Source organism: Suricata suricatta, chromosome 5 (assembly GCF_006229205.1).
Source record: "Suricata suricatta isolate VVHF042 chromosome 5, meerkat_22Aug2017_6uvM2_HiC, whole genome shotgun sequence".
In the NCBI taxonomy this organism is placed as follows: domain Eukaryota; kingdom Metazoa; phylum Chordata; class Mammalia; order Carnivora; family Herpestidae; genus Suricata; species Suricata suricatta.
In genome coordinates this window covers 68335803-68350741 of record NC_043704.1, presented here as the reverse complement: position 1 = coordinate 68350741, position 14939 = coordinate 68335803, and the positions used below count along the sequence as shown (strand labels likewise).

Sequence of the window (14939 nt, the reverse complement as noted above, 5' to 3'; positions counted from 1 at the left end):
AGAGTTGGGGAGAGAGAGGGATGCAAAACTTGAAAAACTACTGAATACTGAAAACAAACTGAGGGTTGAAGGGGAAGGAGGGGGGAAAAGAGGTGGTGGTGATGGAGGAGGGCACTTACGGGGAAGAGCACTGGGTGTTGTATGGAAACCAATTTGACAATAAACTATTTTTAAAAAATGGCCAAGACAGAACACATTCTGAAGGAGCAAAATAAGTCTCAATAAATTAAAGGGATTAAAATCATACAAAATTTGTTATGTGATCACAATGAAGTTAGAAATTAAGAAATGAAAGATATCTGAAAAAGCTCTAAATACTTAAAATTAATAACACTTTCCTAAATAACCCATGGATCATAAAAGAAATAAAAAGAAATAAAAAATCATTTTCAACAGAATGAAAATGAAAATACAATATATTAAAATTTATGACTATAGCTAAAACAATATTTAGAGGGAACAGTAACTACTAAATGCCTCTTAGAAAAGAAATATCTCCAATAAAAAATAACCTCAACTTTCTAAAAAATAACCTCAATTTCTACCTTAAGAACCTAGAAACAGAAGAGCAAATTAAACCCTAAGTAGGCAGAAGATAGGAAGTAATAAAGATCAGATTAAAAATCAATGAAATAGAGTCAATGAAACCAAAAGGTGATGTTTTAAGAACATCAAAAATGCTAAACTCTAATACAAATGATTAGAAGAAAAATGCAAGAGACAAGATTTCCAACATCATCAACAAGAATGGTTATATCACTACAGTTCTACAGACATTACAGGAATAAGAGAATATTAAGTTTATGCCAAAGAGTTGGCATGATGAGATGGGCAGATTCCTTCAAAGAAACAAACTACTAAAACTCACTTAAGGAGAAACAAATAACTTGAATAATCCTACATCCATCAAAAAAAAAAAAATTGGCTTGTAGTTAAAAACCTTCCCACAAAGAAAACCAGAGGCTCAAAAGGCGTCTTTATATATAATGAACAAAGAAGAAGAAATAAAAATTCTACAGAAACCTTTCCCAAAAAATTGAAGAGGGAATATCTCTCACTTTACTCTGAGGTCAATTTTATCCTGATAGCAAAACTAGACAATTACAAAAAAGGAAAACCATAAACCAATTCCCTCATGAAAATATAGGTAAAATATCTTAGCAAACTGTGGCACCAAAATATCTTAATAAAATTTTAGGAAATTGAGGAGCACCTGGGTGGCTGAGTCGGTTAAGCCCCTGACTCTTGGTTTCAGCTCAGGTCCTGATCTCACAGTTTGTGGATTCAAGGTCCATGTGGGGCTCTGATCACACAGTGCAGAGCCTGCTTGGGATTCTCTCTCTTCCTCTCTTTGCCCCTCCCCAGTTGCTCATTCTCTCTCTCTCTCTCTCTCTCTCTCTCTCAAAATAAACTCAAAAAATTTTAGCAAATTGAATCTGACAATATATAAAAATGATAATATATCATGATCAAGTGGGGTTTATCACAAAAATGCAAGGTTGGTCCAACATTTGAAAAGCAACCAATATAATTTGCCACATAAAGACTTTAAAAAGAAAGATTATATAACCATTTCATAAATGTAGACAAAGCATTTGACAGAATACAACTTCCATTTCTGATATAAACCACTAATCAAACTGGGAATATAAGGGAATTTTCTCAACCTGATAAAAAAGCATTTATATAAATTGATAAGATCAGAAACACTGAAAGGATATCCACTCTTGCCCCTTCATAGTTTTAGTATATTTTTGTCAAGCACAGAATTCCACATTTGCAGTTATTTTTATTCTTTAGAAGGTATTATTAAGTTGTCCTCTGGCTTCCATGACCCTGTGTGTGTGTGTGTGTGTGTGTGTGTGTGTGTGTGTGTAACAGTTCATGTTAATGCAGCCTAATCTCTCCAAGTGCCTGGTTATTTATGCCTGGTTACTTCACTGTTTACCAAACATTCTATTTTCAAAATACTGTTATAGATATAATTTGAAGCTTATGTGACTATTCTAGGAAAGGTATCTGTTTGCTTCTGCCAGGATCTTTGGAGCACATCACTGTGGAATCTGCTAAATCCAATTTTGAAGATCAGTATGATTCAAAACTAAACATCAGTCCTGATTTAATAAAAAAACCTGTCTACTTCATCCACCTGTCTACCCATATTCCTAGAGTGCTGACATCCAACGTCCAAATCAAAAGTTTGAGGGTTGCTCGTGAGGTTCATCAGCTTGGTGGGCCCTGCTGTTTAATCCCTGTCTCCCTAGTCTTAGGTGGCTGTCAGCTGTTCCTCTAGAGTTGGTAAAAGTAGCTCCAAACATTAAGCTCATCCTCCTTGGGCCTCCACCTTCTTCTGTATCCCAGTAATTCTTAGTAATCTTGTTGTATCTCCAAAGACTTCAGGAAGATTGTATTTTAAATTAAATTCTGTATCTTACTAGACCAACCATATTATATAGGACATAAACATTCCACTCAGCTTTCCTACATATATTCTGTAGAACTATTGGTCTGAATTCACTCCATCATGACTGGAAGTGTAAGTCTTCAAAGTAGTAACTCTCTAGTTTGCTACAGATTTTAAAAATTGAAATATAATCTGAATACAATAAAATTCACCCTTTAGCAGTATATAATCCAGAAGTTTTTAGTAATTTACAGAATTGCGCAATCATTATCTAATTCCACAATACTCATCACTCCAAAAAGAAATCTAACCATTAGTAGTAACTGCCTATTTTCCTGTACTCCTCCCAGCTCTTGTCAACCACTAAGTTACTTTCTGTCTCTATGGATTTGTCTATTCTGGGCATTTTGTATAAATAAAACTATAATATGTGGCCTTTTGTATCTGGCTTCTTTCACTTAGCATAATGTTTTTAAGGTTCATCCATGTTGTACCATGCATCAATACTTTATTCCTTTTTTACTCCGTAATATTCTGTTGCATGCTTATGTCATATTTTGTTTATTCATTCATCAGCTGATAGATGTTTAGATATGTCAACTTTTTGGGTGCTATGAATAATAGTGCTATAAATATTCATGTACACATTTTTATCTAGACTTATATTTTCAACTCTCTGGGGTCTATACCTGTGAGGTCATGTGATAATTCTATGTTTACCTTTTTGAAGAACTTCCGAACTATTTTCCAAAGCAGCTCACCATCTCACAATCCTACTAGCAATATAGGAGAGTTGCAGTTTCTCCACATCCTTGCTAACGCTTGTTACTACTTTTTTAAAGTATAGCCATCCTAGTGAGTGTGAATTGGTATCTCTTTTCATTTTAATTTGTATTGCACTATGACTAATAATGTTGAGCATCTTTTCATGTATTAATTAGCCAGTTGCACTTTTTATTTGTAGAAATATCTATCCAAATCCTTTTCTCATTTTAAAATTGGACTGTTATCTTTTTATTGTTGTGTTAAATATTCTGGACACAAATCCCTTAGAAGATACATGATTTGAATGTGAAATGTCTTTTCAATTTATTGACAGTGTCTTTTGAAGAAAAAAAATTTTAACTTTGATGAAGTCCACCTTACTTTTTTCTTTTTTCATCATACTTTTGGTGTCAAATCTAAAAAAAAAATTGCCTAATACAAAGTCACAAAAATTTACTTCTATATTTTCTTCTAATAGGTTTATAGTTCTAGCTGTTCAGGTCTTTGATCCATTATCAGTTAGTTTTTATATATTTTGTGAGGCAGGGGTCCAACTTCATTCTTTTAGATGTGGACATCCACTTGTCCCAGCATCAACTGTTGAAAAGTATATTCTTCATCACTGTCCTGGCATTCTTGTTAAAAATTAATTGACCATAAAGTAAGGGTTTATTTCTGTATTTTGTTGTCCTTAAACCAGAACTTCATAGTCTTGATTACCTAGCTTGATAGTATGTTTGGAAGTGTGAATCTTTCAATTTTGTTCTTTTTTGAGCTTATTTTGACTATTTTTTGGTCCCTTGTATTTCCAAGTGAATTTTAGGATCAGCTTGTCAATTTCTACCAAAAGATAGCTAAAATTTTCAGAGATTTCACTGAATCTATAAATAACTGGAGAGGTACAGCCATTTTTAACAATATTGTCTTCTAAGCAATGAACATGGACCTCTTTCCATTAACTTAGGTTTTCTTTAATTTCTATGTTTTGTAGTTTTATTGTAAGGGATTTTCTTTCTTTTAAATTGCAAACAATGGGGCACCTGGGTGGCTCAGTCGGTTAAGCCTTCAACTTCGGCTCAGGTCAGATCTCACGTTCGTGGGTTCGAGTCCCGCGTCAGGCTCTGTGCTGACAGCTAGCTCAGAGCCTGGAGCTTGCTTCTGGTTCTGTGTCTCCTTCTCTCTCTGCCCCTCCCCCTCTCATGCTCTGTCTCTATCAAAAATAAATAAAACATTTAAAAAATAAAAAAAATAAATTGCAAACAATAGAAAGTATAATCTGTCTTGTTTCATCCAGGAATTGCTTAGATTTTCTTAATTTCATTTTCAGATTATTCATTAGTAGTATACAGAATACAGCTTATTTTTGCATACTGATCTTGTATCCTGCAATCATGCTAAAATCACTGGTTTTAAGAGTTTCTCAGTGGCTTCTTTAGGACTTTTTATATTCAAGATGTCATATATGAAGGGTTATTTTAGTTCTCCCTTTGCAATCAAGTATTTTTTCCCCTTTTCCTTCCTTAACTGCCCTGTCTAGGACCTCCAGTAGCATGTTGAATAGAAGACATCCTTATCTTGTTCCTGATCTTAGGAGAAAGCATCAGTCTTTCACCATTAAGTGTGAGTTTAGCTGTGGGTTTTTTGTAGATGCCTTTTATCAGGTTGAAGCACTTTCTTTCTATTCCTAGTTTGTTGAGTATTTTTAATAATGAAAGGCTGTTGCATTTTGTCAAATGCTTTTTCTTAATCTACTAAGATGATCATGTGCTTTTGCTTTTTATTCTATTACTACTGTACATTACAGTAATTGATTTTCAGATGTTAAACCAACCTTTCAATGCTGGATTAATCCAACTTAGTCATGGTATATAGTCATTTTTATATATTGCTGGATTTGGTTTGCTAGCATTTTATTGAGGACTGCTGTCCATATCCATAAGAGATATTAGTCTGTAGTTTTCTTCTCTTGTAATATTTTTATCTGGTTTTGGATTAGGATAATATAGGCCTCACAGAATGGGTTGAAAAGTATTCCTGCTCTATTTTTTGGAAAAGTTTGTAAAGAATTGGTTAATTATTACACTGTTTGGTAAAAAGCTCCAGTGAAGCCATTTCAGCCTACGGTTTTCTTTGTCAGTAATTTCTTATTACTAATTTAATCCCTATTCTTGTTAAATTACTCAGATTATTTCTTCTTGAGTTTCAGTAGTGTATTTCTAGAAATATGTCCATTTAATCAAAGTTCTCCAATTTACTGGCATATAGCTGTTCACAATGTTCCTTTAAAATCCTTTATAAGATTAATAGAAATGTCCTTTTTCATTTCTAATTTCAGCAATTTCTTTTTTCTTGGTCAGTCTAGCTAAAAGTTTGTTAATTTTGTTAATCATTTCAAAGTACCAGTTTTTGGTTTTATTGATTCTTCCTATTCTCTTTCCTATTTCATTTTCATTTCTGCTCCAATCTTTATTATTTCCTTCCTCCCCTTTCTTTTAGGTTTAATTTGCTTTTCTTTTTTCCAGTATCTTTAGGCAGAGATGGTTAAAGTATTCATTTGAGATAGTCCTTTTTAAAAATACAGGTATTGATAGCTACAAAATTTCCTCTAAGTACAACTTTATGCTGCATTACTTTAATTTCTTTTATGATTTTCACTATTTTTTGAGTGATTTGTGGCTATATTAGTACTTATCATATACATCTTATCAGAAACAGCTTCATATTTATACTAACTTAATTTCAATGAGTTATATAACATCCCCTTTCTTCTCTTTTTGTGGTATTGTGACATATATATTATAAACATTACAAACCCAAAAATACATTGTTATGGTTATTACTTTACATAATTTTATGTCTTTCAAAGAATTGAGGACAGTAATTATATTTTTATAAGTTTTACTAATATGAATTATTATCACTTATGGCTTTCTTCATTTGTTCCTGTGGATTCAAATTATCATCTGGAGTCATTTCCTTAGCCTAATGCAACTCTGCTCTCATCCACCTCCTCTGTGCTGTTATGAAAAATATGTTTCTGTAGGTTACAGGCTCGATAATGTATTAAATACAGTTTTAAATGATTGCTTTTTAAATACAGTTTTAAATGATTGCTTTTTATATCAGTCAACAAAAAAGAAAAATAACTGTCTTTCTTAATTACCTTTACTCTTGCCCCTTGATATATTTTTTTGTTTTGGTGTAGATTTATATTATTGTCTAGATCATCTGCTTTCAGCCTGAAGAACTTCCTTCAGTATTTCTTGTGATTATGCCAGCAAAAAGTCTCTCAGCTTCTGCTTATGTGCAAATGTCCTCATCTCACCTTATTTATGAAAGATGGCTTTGCTGGCTGGGGTGCCTGGGTGCCTCAGTCAGTTGAGCGTCTAACTTGATCTTAGCTCAGATCATGATTTCACAGTTCGTGAGACTGAGCCCTGGGTCGGGTTCTGTGCTAACAGTATGGAGCTTGCTTGGGATTCTCTCTCACCCTCTCTCTGTGCCCCTCCCTTGCTCACACATGTGCACTCTCTCTCAAAAACAATAAATAAACAACAAAAGACAGTTTTGCTATCTATAGGATTCTTGACTGATAGGGGTTTTTTTTCTCTTTGAGTATTTTGAACATTTGTCCCATGACTTTCTGATCTCCACTGTTTCTGTTGAGAAGTCAGGGGTTCCTTGTAAGTGACAAGTTGTTTTTCTCTTGCTGCTTTCAAGATCTCTGTCTTGGTCTTGCAGCATTTTTTTTTTTTTTTGAGAGACAAAGAGAGAGAGGGAGGGAAAGGATGAGCAGAGGAGAGGGACAGAGAGAGAGAGAGAGAGAGAGAGAGAGGGAGGGAGGGAGGGAGGGAGGGAGGGAGAGAGGGAGAGAGGGAGAGAGGGAGGGAGAGAGAGAGAGAGAGAGAGAGAGAGTCTTAAGCATGCTCCAGGTTAAGCGTGGAGGCGGGCTTGATCTCACAACCATGAGATCATGACCCAAATTGAAATCAAGAGTCAGACGCTTAACCAACTGAGCCACCCAGGTGCTCTGGTCTTTCAGCATTTTTAATATAATTTATCTGTTTGTGGATTTCTTGCATGGTTATGGGGAACTCATTGAACTTCCTGGAGGAGCATGTTTTTGAGTAAATTTGGAAACTTTTTAGCCATTATTTCTTCAAATACTGTTTTTGCGCTCCTCTCCTTCTGGTTCTCCCATCATGCATATGTTGGTATGCTGTGCTCCACATTTTCCTGAGGTTCATTTTTCTTCATTCTTTTTTCTCTGTTCTTTAGATTACTTAATCTCTATTGATCTATCTTCAAGTCTGCTAATTCTTTCTTCTGCCAGTTCAAATCTACAGTTGAGCCCCACTAGTAAAGTTTTTATTTCAGGTGTACTGTTCAATTTCAGAAATTCTTCCTGGTTCTTTGTCTTTAAATTTTTTATCTCTTTATCAATATCGTCTATTTGATACAACATCATTGTTATACCTTCCTTACTTCTTTAATCATAATTTCCCTTAGTTCTTTGAACACAGTTATAATGCCGACTTCAAAGTCTTTGTTAAGTCTGACATCTGATCACTCTCACAGGCAGTTTCTATTGCCTGCTTCTCCCCCCCACCCCCAGTATATGTATTATACTTTCTTCTTCCTCTGCATGTCTTATAATTTTTGTCGGAAATTGGACATTTTGGAAAACATACTGTAACAACTCTGAACACCTTCTCTCTCCTGGGGCTTGTTATTGGTACTGACCTGTTTTCTTATTTGTTTCCTGATTGGATTTTAGTGAAATAGGCATCCCCCTTTCTCCCATAATTTGTATTAACCAGCCCAAGAAATGTTGTGTTCATTCCTGAATGCCACATTGGAAGAATATTAACAACTAAAGCACATGCAGAGGAAGCTTCCAGGATGAGGAGGTTTTAAAAAGTCACAGCCAGCAGGCTAAGGGAAACTGATTATATACGAAGTTGATCTGGAGTGCTATTCCAGTATAGCTGAAGAGCAGGAAGAAGTCACAGAACTTAGACAATAGGTCGGTATTATAAGGAACAGATTTTAGCTCAAAATATAATAAAGAATTTTTTAAACAAGCAATTCAACAATGGCACATGCTACCTTATACAACAATGAGGTTTCCATTTTTAAGCAGAAGATTCAATCTGTCACAACTGTTGAGGATGGTATTTCTTGTTAGGGAGGGGAGGTTTGAGTAGATGATCCCATTTTCTGTGACAGTCAAGAAACCTGGCCTTGAATGTACTCATTTTGACATAATGCAAAGCACTTTACATGTATATAAACATATTACAATTATTCATCTCCGAAGAATTTTCTAATAAGGTATTTTAAAAACAAGAAAAATTCTTAAATATTTCCCTAAGCAAAGAGTTCCTCTGAGATCGCTATTTAAAAGTACTTTCCTGATTAGTCACATGTCTGGTGGATGACTATATAGAACACTGGGAAAAAGAATTACTTTAAATGTCTATATACTCTTAAGTACTTGCTTTAAAATATTAGGATAAAGTAATTCATTTTCAAGAGTTATTCAATTCTTATTTGTTTTTTTAATGAAATAATTGAGATCCATAACTCACCAGAAGAAATCTTACCAGCACCTTTATAGTCAACAGAAAATGCAGATGTGACTCCATTGGCTGACCCCAGTTCACACATGGAAATTTGATAAGGGGGCCTCAGCTTGATTTCCATCTGCATGTCAGACAGATTTATCTTTGTTGAAAGAGACCTGGGATTATTATATCGTTGCCTGGTCCTCTGAATGAAGTTATCTATGTAAAATAAAAAATACATTTCCTTGCAGTCATTTGTTTATTAGATAAAGTGTGTGAGGGTGTGATGTTTATGGAGTAAATTCTGCAGATAAATCGTTTAGTTATCCAAAACTATTGTTTGTCACAAAATATTCTAATATTATTTGTGTTTAATGGCTAATATATCATGGGGTCATCTGTTTTTCACTCTAGAAATTATACTCTATAAATTAATAATTATAAATAAAATAAGGATTTAAAATAATGACCGTGAGTCCATTTCTACTATTATATCTACTTCAAGGAATTAAATTTTTACAAAAAAAAAAAACAGCTTTAATTTTAAATCAGTCTTAATTTCTATCGGGATTCATATCTCATAAAATATTAAGTTTATCAGTATTTATCAATTATAATTACATAAGAACATACACTGCAAATTGTATGTTCTTGCAAACATGTTTTCTTATTTACTGCTTACACCAGTAGAATGTATGTTTTGAAGAATAAATTTAATAAAAGACATTTTCTAAATATCTTCCAATTTTACTTTCATATTTACAAGTCGTTTTACTTCTTTTCCTCCTACATCAGGAGTCAAGTAAACTAATTCCCAAAGGCCAAATGAAGATTGCTGTTTATGTAAATAAAGTTTTATTGGAATATAACTATACTCATTCATTTATGCATTGCCTATGGCTGCTTTCAAGTTACAATGGCAGGGCTGAGTAGTTGTGACAGAGACCATATGGTCTTTGAAGCTTAAAATATGTACTATCTAGTACTTTCCAGCAAATGTTTGCCAACCTCCATTCTACATTAAGCAGACTATAAAAGATTATCACATAAACACAGAACTCTGAATCTCTGGCTTATGGATTTCTCATTGAGAAACTGTCCTCTGGGGTTAATTCTACATGTCAATAATCACATTCACCTCCACAGTTCAAACACAATTTTTTCTACTAGGCACCTAAATGAAGAAGTTGCCATAATTTATAGATCATCTGTCAAATTATTCTATCAAAAACAAGGTAGTAGAATTTTCTGAGGTTTTCCCCTGGACCCCAATGTTATATGAAAAAGAGCTTATGATTGGATGGAGACAAGATAATGAAAAGGAAAAAAATCAGGCCCTTACCAAATTCAATGAAACAGTATGGTCTGACAGCAGTATTTGTCTTCCTCATGTTATAAGTAGTAATGAACTCCTTCTGAAGCTCATCCAGGAAAGAGAAGGCCAGAACATTTGGGTAATTTTCAGTGCACAACATCATGTAGCTCACTCCCAGAGAGCTAATAAAACTACAGTGTAAAAAACATTGGTTTTAAAATCTCAAATTAAATCAAAGTAATTTGTTGCTTCAAAAGACTGGTTCTATACACCATAAACTGCTGCTACAGTGGCAATGAAGATATTAACATTTATTATATATTCTAGCAAAAAAAAAAAAGAAACCAAAATATAGTTCTACTTTCAGTTACAGTTAAAAACAGTAGACAAAAAAAAAATGGATGTACCTACAGATGGACACACACTATTATTCTAACACTTCAGTTATATAACATTGGGGTAGAAAGTGGGGGTGGGGAGGGAAGAATATACAAATATGTAAGGGTTACAGATAGCTTAAGGTTTAACTATTCAACTTAATGGAACTTAACACTATTCAAATCAAGAACTCTAAAGATTCTGATTAAAGTTATGGACACTCTCCCCAGATGTGCACACAACACAAAACTTGGCACACAATTTCAGGGTGGTCACTGAGCTTCTGAAGTCATCCACTGACTCCACAATCTAATGCTCTACTTCACATAATAATGAATTATGAACCATGGAGGAAATAAGAGTAATTTATGAGTTTATAACAACAACAAAGAAAATAAATAGGGTAGAAAGGAGAACCTTGCTTAGAGCAGAATGCTGAATACCAACCAGTAAATGCGGAGGTAGTGTGAGACCTGGAAAAAATCAGCTTTTTGCACCAACACAGTAGATTAAGCAAGGACAATCAATGAACGCTGAATCTAGGGGGAAATTTTGGTGAGTAATAGGAAATTTTGCACAGTTTTAAAATGTCTTCCCATTGATTGCTTATTTGTTGCAAGGGGAAAATATTATACAGCCGAAACTAGACAACATCTTAACTGAGTATTCCAACATTACTAATGAGGGCAGAGTGACTACCTGTGCCTTCAGGTATGATATCCTCGAAAGACATATCAGCTATGTAATATTAAATAAGTATATGTAGTATATGTATATGTAACATATATACACACATATATAGTATGTAGTATTCTAGCCAAGGACGCATAATCTGAGTCTAATCATGAAAGAACATCAAAATTCTATTTAAAAGGGGGGAATGTAGTCTTTAAAAATCTCAATATTGTAAAAAAGAAATAAGGGCTATGTAAATGTTTCTGATCAAAAGCTAAAAAGACACAACTACATGCAATACCTAACCCTAATCTGGATCCTGCACCAGGGCAGGAGTGGGCGGGTCGGGGGACAGAATGCTATAAGGGACATGCTGTTTTAGCTGACAGAAATGGACAACAGGCAGTAAAATGTGGTATCAATATTACTAGAGCTGATAACTGTACCATAGCTAAGTAGGAGAATATCCCTAATCTTAGAAAATACACTTAGGAGAAGCTAGGAATAAAGGGATATGGTATTTTAAGTTTATCTCAAATGATTTAGACAAAAATAAATCAGATAAACAGGTAGGCAGATAAAAAAAAAACCAATAAAGTAAATGGGGTAAAATGTTAACAACAGGTAAATCTAGAAATAGGTATTATTTGTAGTATTCTTATTTATACAGTTTTTCTGCAAGTTTGAAATTCTAAGTTAAAAATTTTTTAAACTTCTAATTTAAGCACTGCAATGTTCAAATTAACCATGTTCTACTGAAAACAAAAATTTCTAAACTGTATAACCCCCTACAATAAGCAGAGAATGGGACACAAATTAACCCTTCTTATGAGTCACTTAAATATTCTTTAATAGTATTGTTCAATGTAACTCGTCTAGGGACGCCTGGGTGGCTCAGTCAGTTAAGTGGCTGACTTTAGCTCAGGTCATAATCTCACGGTTCATGGGTTCCAGCCCCGCGTTAGGCTCTGTGCTGACAGCTCACACCCTGGAGCCTGCTTCTGATTCTGTGTCTCCCTCTCTCTCTCTCTCTCTGACCCTCCCCCACTCACACTGTCTCTCTCTCTCTCTCTCTCTCAAAAATAAATAAAATGTTTTTAAAAATGTAACTCATCTAGATCAGGGGCAGCAAACAGCATAAAGGCTGTACCTCCCTCTCATGTCTATGAAAGACACTGTTAATCTATCACAGTAATCTTACTGCCAAACCCTGATCCATATAAGAGTCCTACCCTCTTTTTTCTCTAATAAGGTAGAAAAATATTTATTTTAAATTTATATTTATAGGATAAATATATTCAAGTGACTCAAATTTTTTAAAAATGAAAAATGAAATACAGTACCTAAAGTGTCTTATCACTACCTCCACCCAAAGATACCCAGTTCTCTATCCCTCAAGCGATTCAGGTTTTTTTTTTTTTAAGATTTTTTTTTTAAAGTAATCTCCACACTCAACCAACATGAAGCTCAAACCTACACTCCAAATACCAAGAGCCCCATGTTCCACCAACTATCAGCCAGGTGGTGCCAATTCATATTATTATTAAATTCTTAAGTATCCTTCAGTGAGAGTTGGTGCATATACAGCTTCCTCCCTGTCCCCCTCCTTCCTCTTCTCTCTTAAAAGACCATCCCATGCAGCCAAATGATGTGGCGCTGGCACCTAGTAATCATCTATGATTAATGGCATGGGATATACAACTGGAAAAATTGTGCTCATCTGATGCTTCCGGAAGAACCTGGAATTCCCTTCTGAAGTTCACTTAGTACCATCATTTGATGCAACGTATTTCAAACTGCAACTTCTGGGGGCGCCTGGGTGGCTCAGTCGGTTAAGCCTCCGGCTACGGCTCAGGTCAGATCTCATGGTCGTGGGTTCGAGCCCCGCATCGGGCTCTGTGCTGACAGCTAGCTCAGAGCCTGGAGCCTGCTTCCAGTTCTGTGTCTCCTTCTCTCTCTGCCCCTCCTCCTCTCATGCTCTGTCTCTCTCAGTATCAAAAACAAATAAAACAAAAAAAATTAAAAAAAAATAAATAAAACAAACTGCAACTTCTGACTGTTAAAAGGTCATAAAATGAGTGTAGTAAACTTACATATTTTCTTCAAAATTGAAACAGAACATAACAGAAAACTGGAAGGCACATTGCTTCATAAAACTTTTTACTTTCCTATTTGTATACAGATAATGTTCAAAAATTAAAATGTATCTCTTCTTATGGATCAGTCAAAAAAGCTTAGCCATATACATTGCATTTTTCTATAAAATTAATAACTAAATCAAAGGACAAAGCATGTTTTTCTCAAGCAATTTTTTCTTCCCGTAACACCTTTACTATCATTATAAAAATTCTTTGACATGTCATTAGCATTCAAATATATGCCCCAGTAACCTAAATTGAGATAAAACACAATGGAGATTGGCTTCCACACACTCAGAACACCCAAGTACTTAACTAAGAATTGTTTCATTATCTTCCAAAAATAGGACTTCATTTTTTTGTATTATGGTAAAATTTTACTGTAGTTCCATATTAATAATAAAGTGAACCACAGACACATACATGACAGTTTATCCCAAACGGTTTCTCTGGCTTGCACTAACTAGAGAATTATTTGTGAAATAAAAGCAGGCCTCTATTTTTAAGATTATATGTCAGCATTTTCAGACAGTCTTTCTTCCCAAGCTTTTATTTTACTATAATTATAGGATATTTTCTGAAAAGGCTACAAAGTGCTCTATAATATTATGGCTTTTCACAGTCAATTTACTTTTACATTATTGTGTTTCTTTGAAATGCAAAGCCAGTTTTCCAACAGTACATACAAGTCTTCTGTTATCAAAAGACTTCTGGCTTTTTCAACCATCATGGGGACAAACCCAAAGACTCCTACTGTTTCACAGAGAACTCCTCATATAAAATAGTCTAAAGTGACTACAGGCATGCCAGTTTGTGCAAGCTTTAGTATGTCCATTAGGTTCATTTAACTCACATTTTATAAACAATCTGGCTGTTGCCTTTCTGGCTTGAGGAGAAAGAAGAGTAGTAGTAACAGTAACAGCAGCAGATACAGTTTACTGACCATTTAGTCTGAACCAAGACCTTTGCTAAGTGCTTTACATATGTATTTTATTTAATTTCATTCTCACAGTAAATAGACATTACTATCTCCATTTTACAGATGAAGAAACAGAGGCTCAGAGATGGTTAGTAGCTTACCCAGGGCCACAACAACCATTAAGAAGCACAGCAGGGACAAACTTAGTTCTACCTCCAAAGCCTACATTCTTTCCCAATGCAACACCAACTTCCCTACGTTCCAGATAAACCAATTATGTGCCAATTCACCAACTTCTCTTCCATGTTTTCAAGCTACAAATCAATCTCTATTCCCCCCCCCCCCCAATTAAGAGTAATGAATCCTGAGGATTTGGGAACTTGTATTACAAGGATATTCAGAAAGTCCTGCCAACTTTTCTACTTCCTGTGCAACTCTACCCCTCCCTTTCTGCATTCCAGCCACACAGTTATTTCAGATCCAAGGGATACCAACTTACTTCCAGTCCTCCAACTTCCAACCTAGAAATTTCATGAATTCAGTCTTGCCTGTTGCAGTGCTCCTAACCCAACCACGGCTCTATCATGGCTCCAGTTCTGACATGGTTAAGCCTATTCATCCTTCTTGGACTTAAACACCCTCCCAGAGCACACAATCTAAATTGATCCCACCCCTATGGTTGTAAGATAGCAGCTGTTATTTTTCTTCATGTAACTAACCCAGTTTGTAAAGAGATATTGATATGTTTATTTGTTGTAATCTCTTTCATTAATATCCA

At 34.7% G+C, this 14939-nt stretch overlaps 1 protein-coding gene across 4 annotated transcripts in view; it reads right to left on the bottom strand.

Annotated features, from left to right (window-relative positions):
- SEC22A (SEC22 homolog A, vesicle trafficking protein) overlaps nucleotides 1–14939 on the bottom strand; it is an 88002-nt gene that overhangs the window by 57750 nt on the left and 15313 nt on the right. For all 4 annotated transcript variants that reach the window (XM_029939454.1, XM_029939458.1, XM_029939455.1 and 1 more), the window contains exons 3-4: nucleotides 10079–10242; nucleotides 8761–8955 (exon numbers count right to left, since the gene is read on the bottom strand). In XM_029939454.1, the coding sequence (XP_029795314.1) occupies nucleotides 8761–8955; nucleotides 10079–10242 (359 nt within the window). The remainder of the gene's footprint in view (nucleotides 1–8760; nucleotides 8956–10078; nucleotides 10243–14939) is intronic.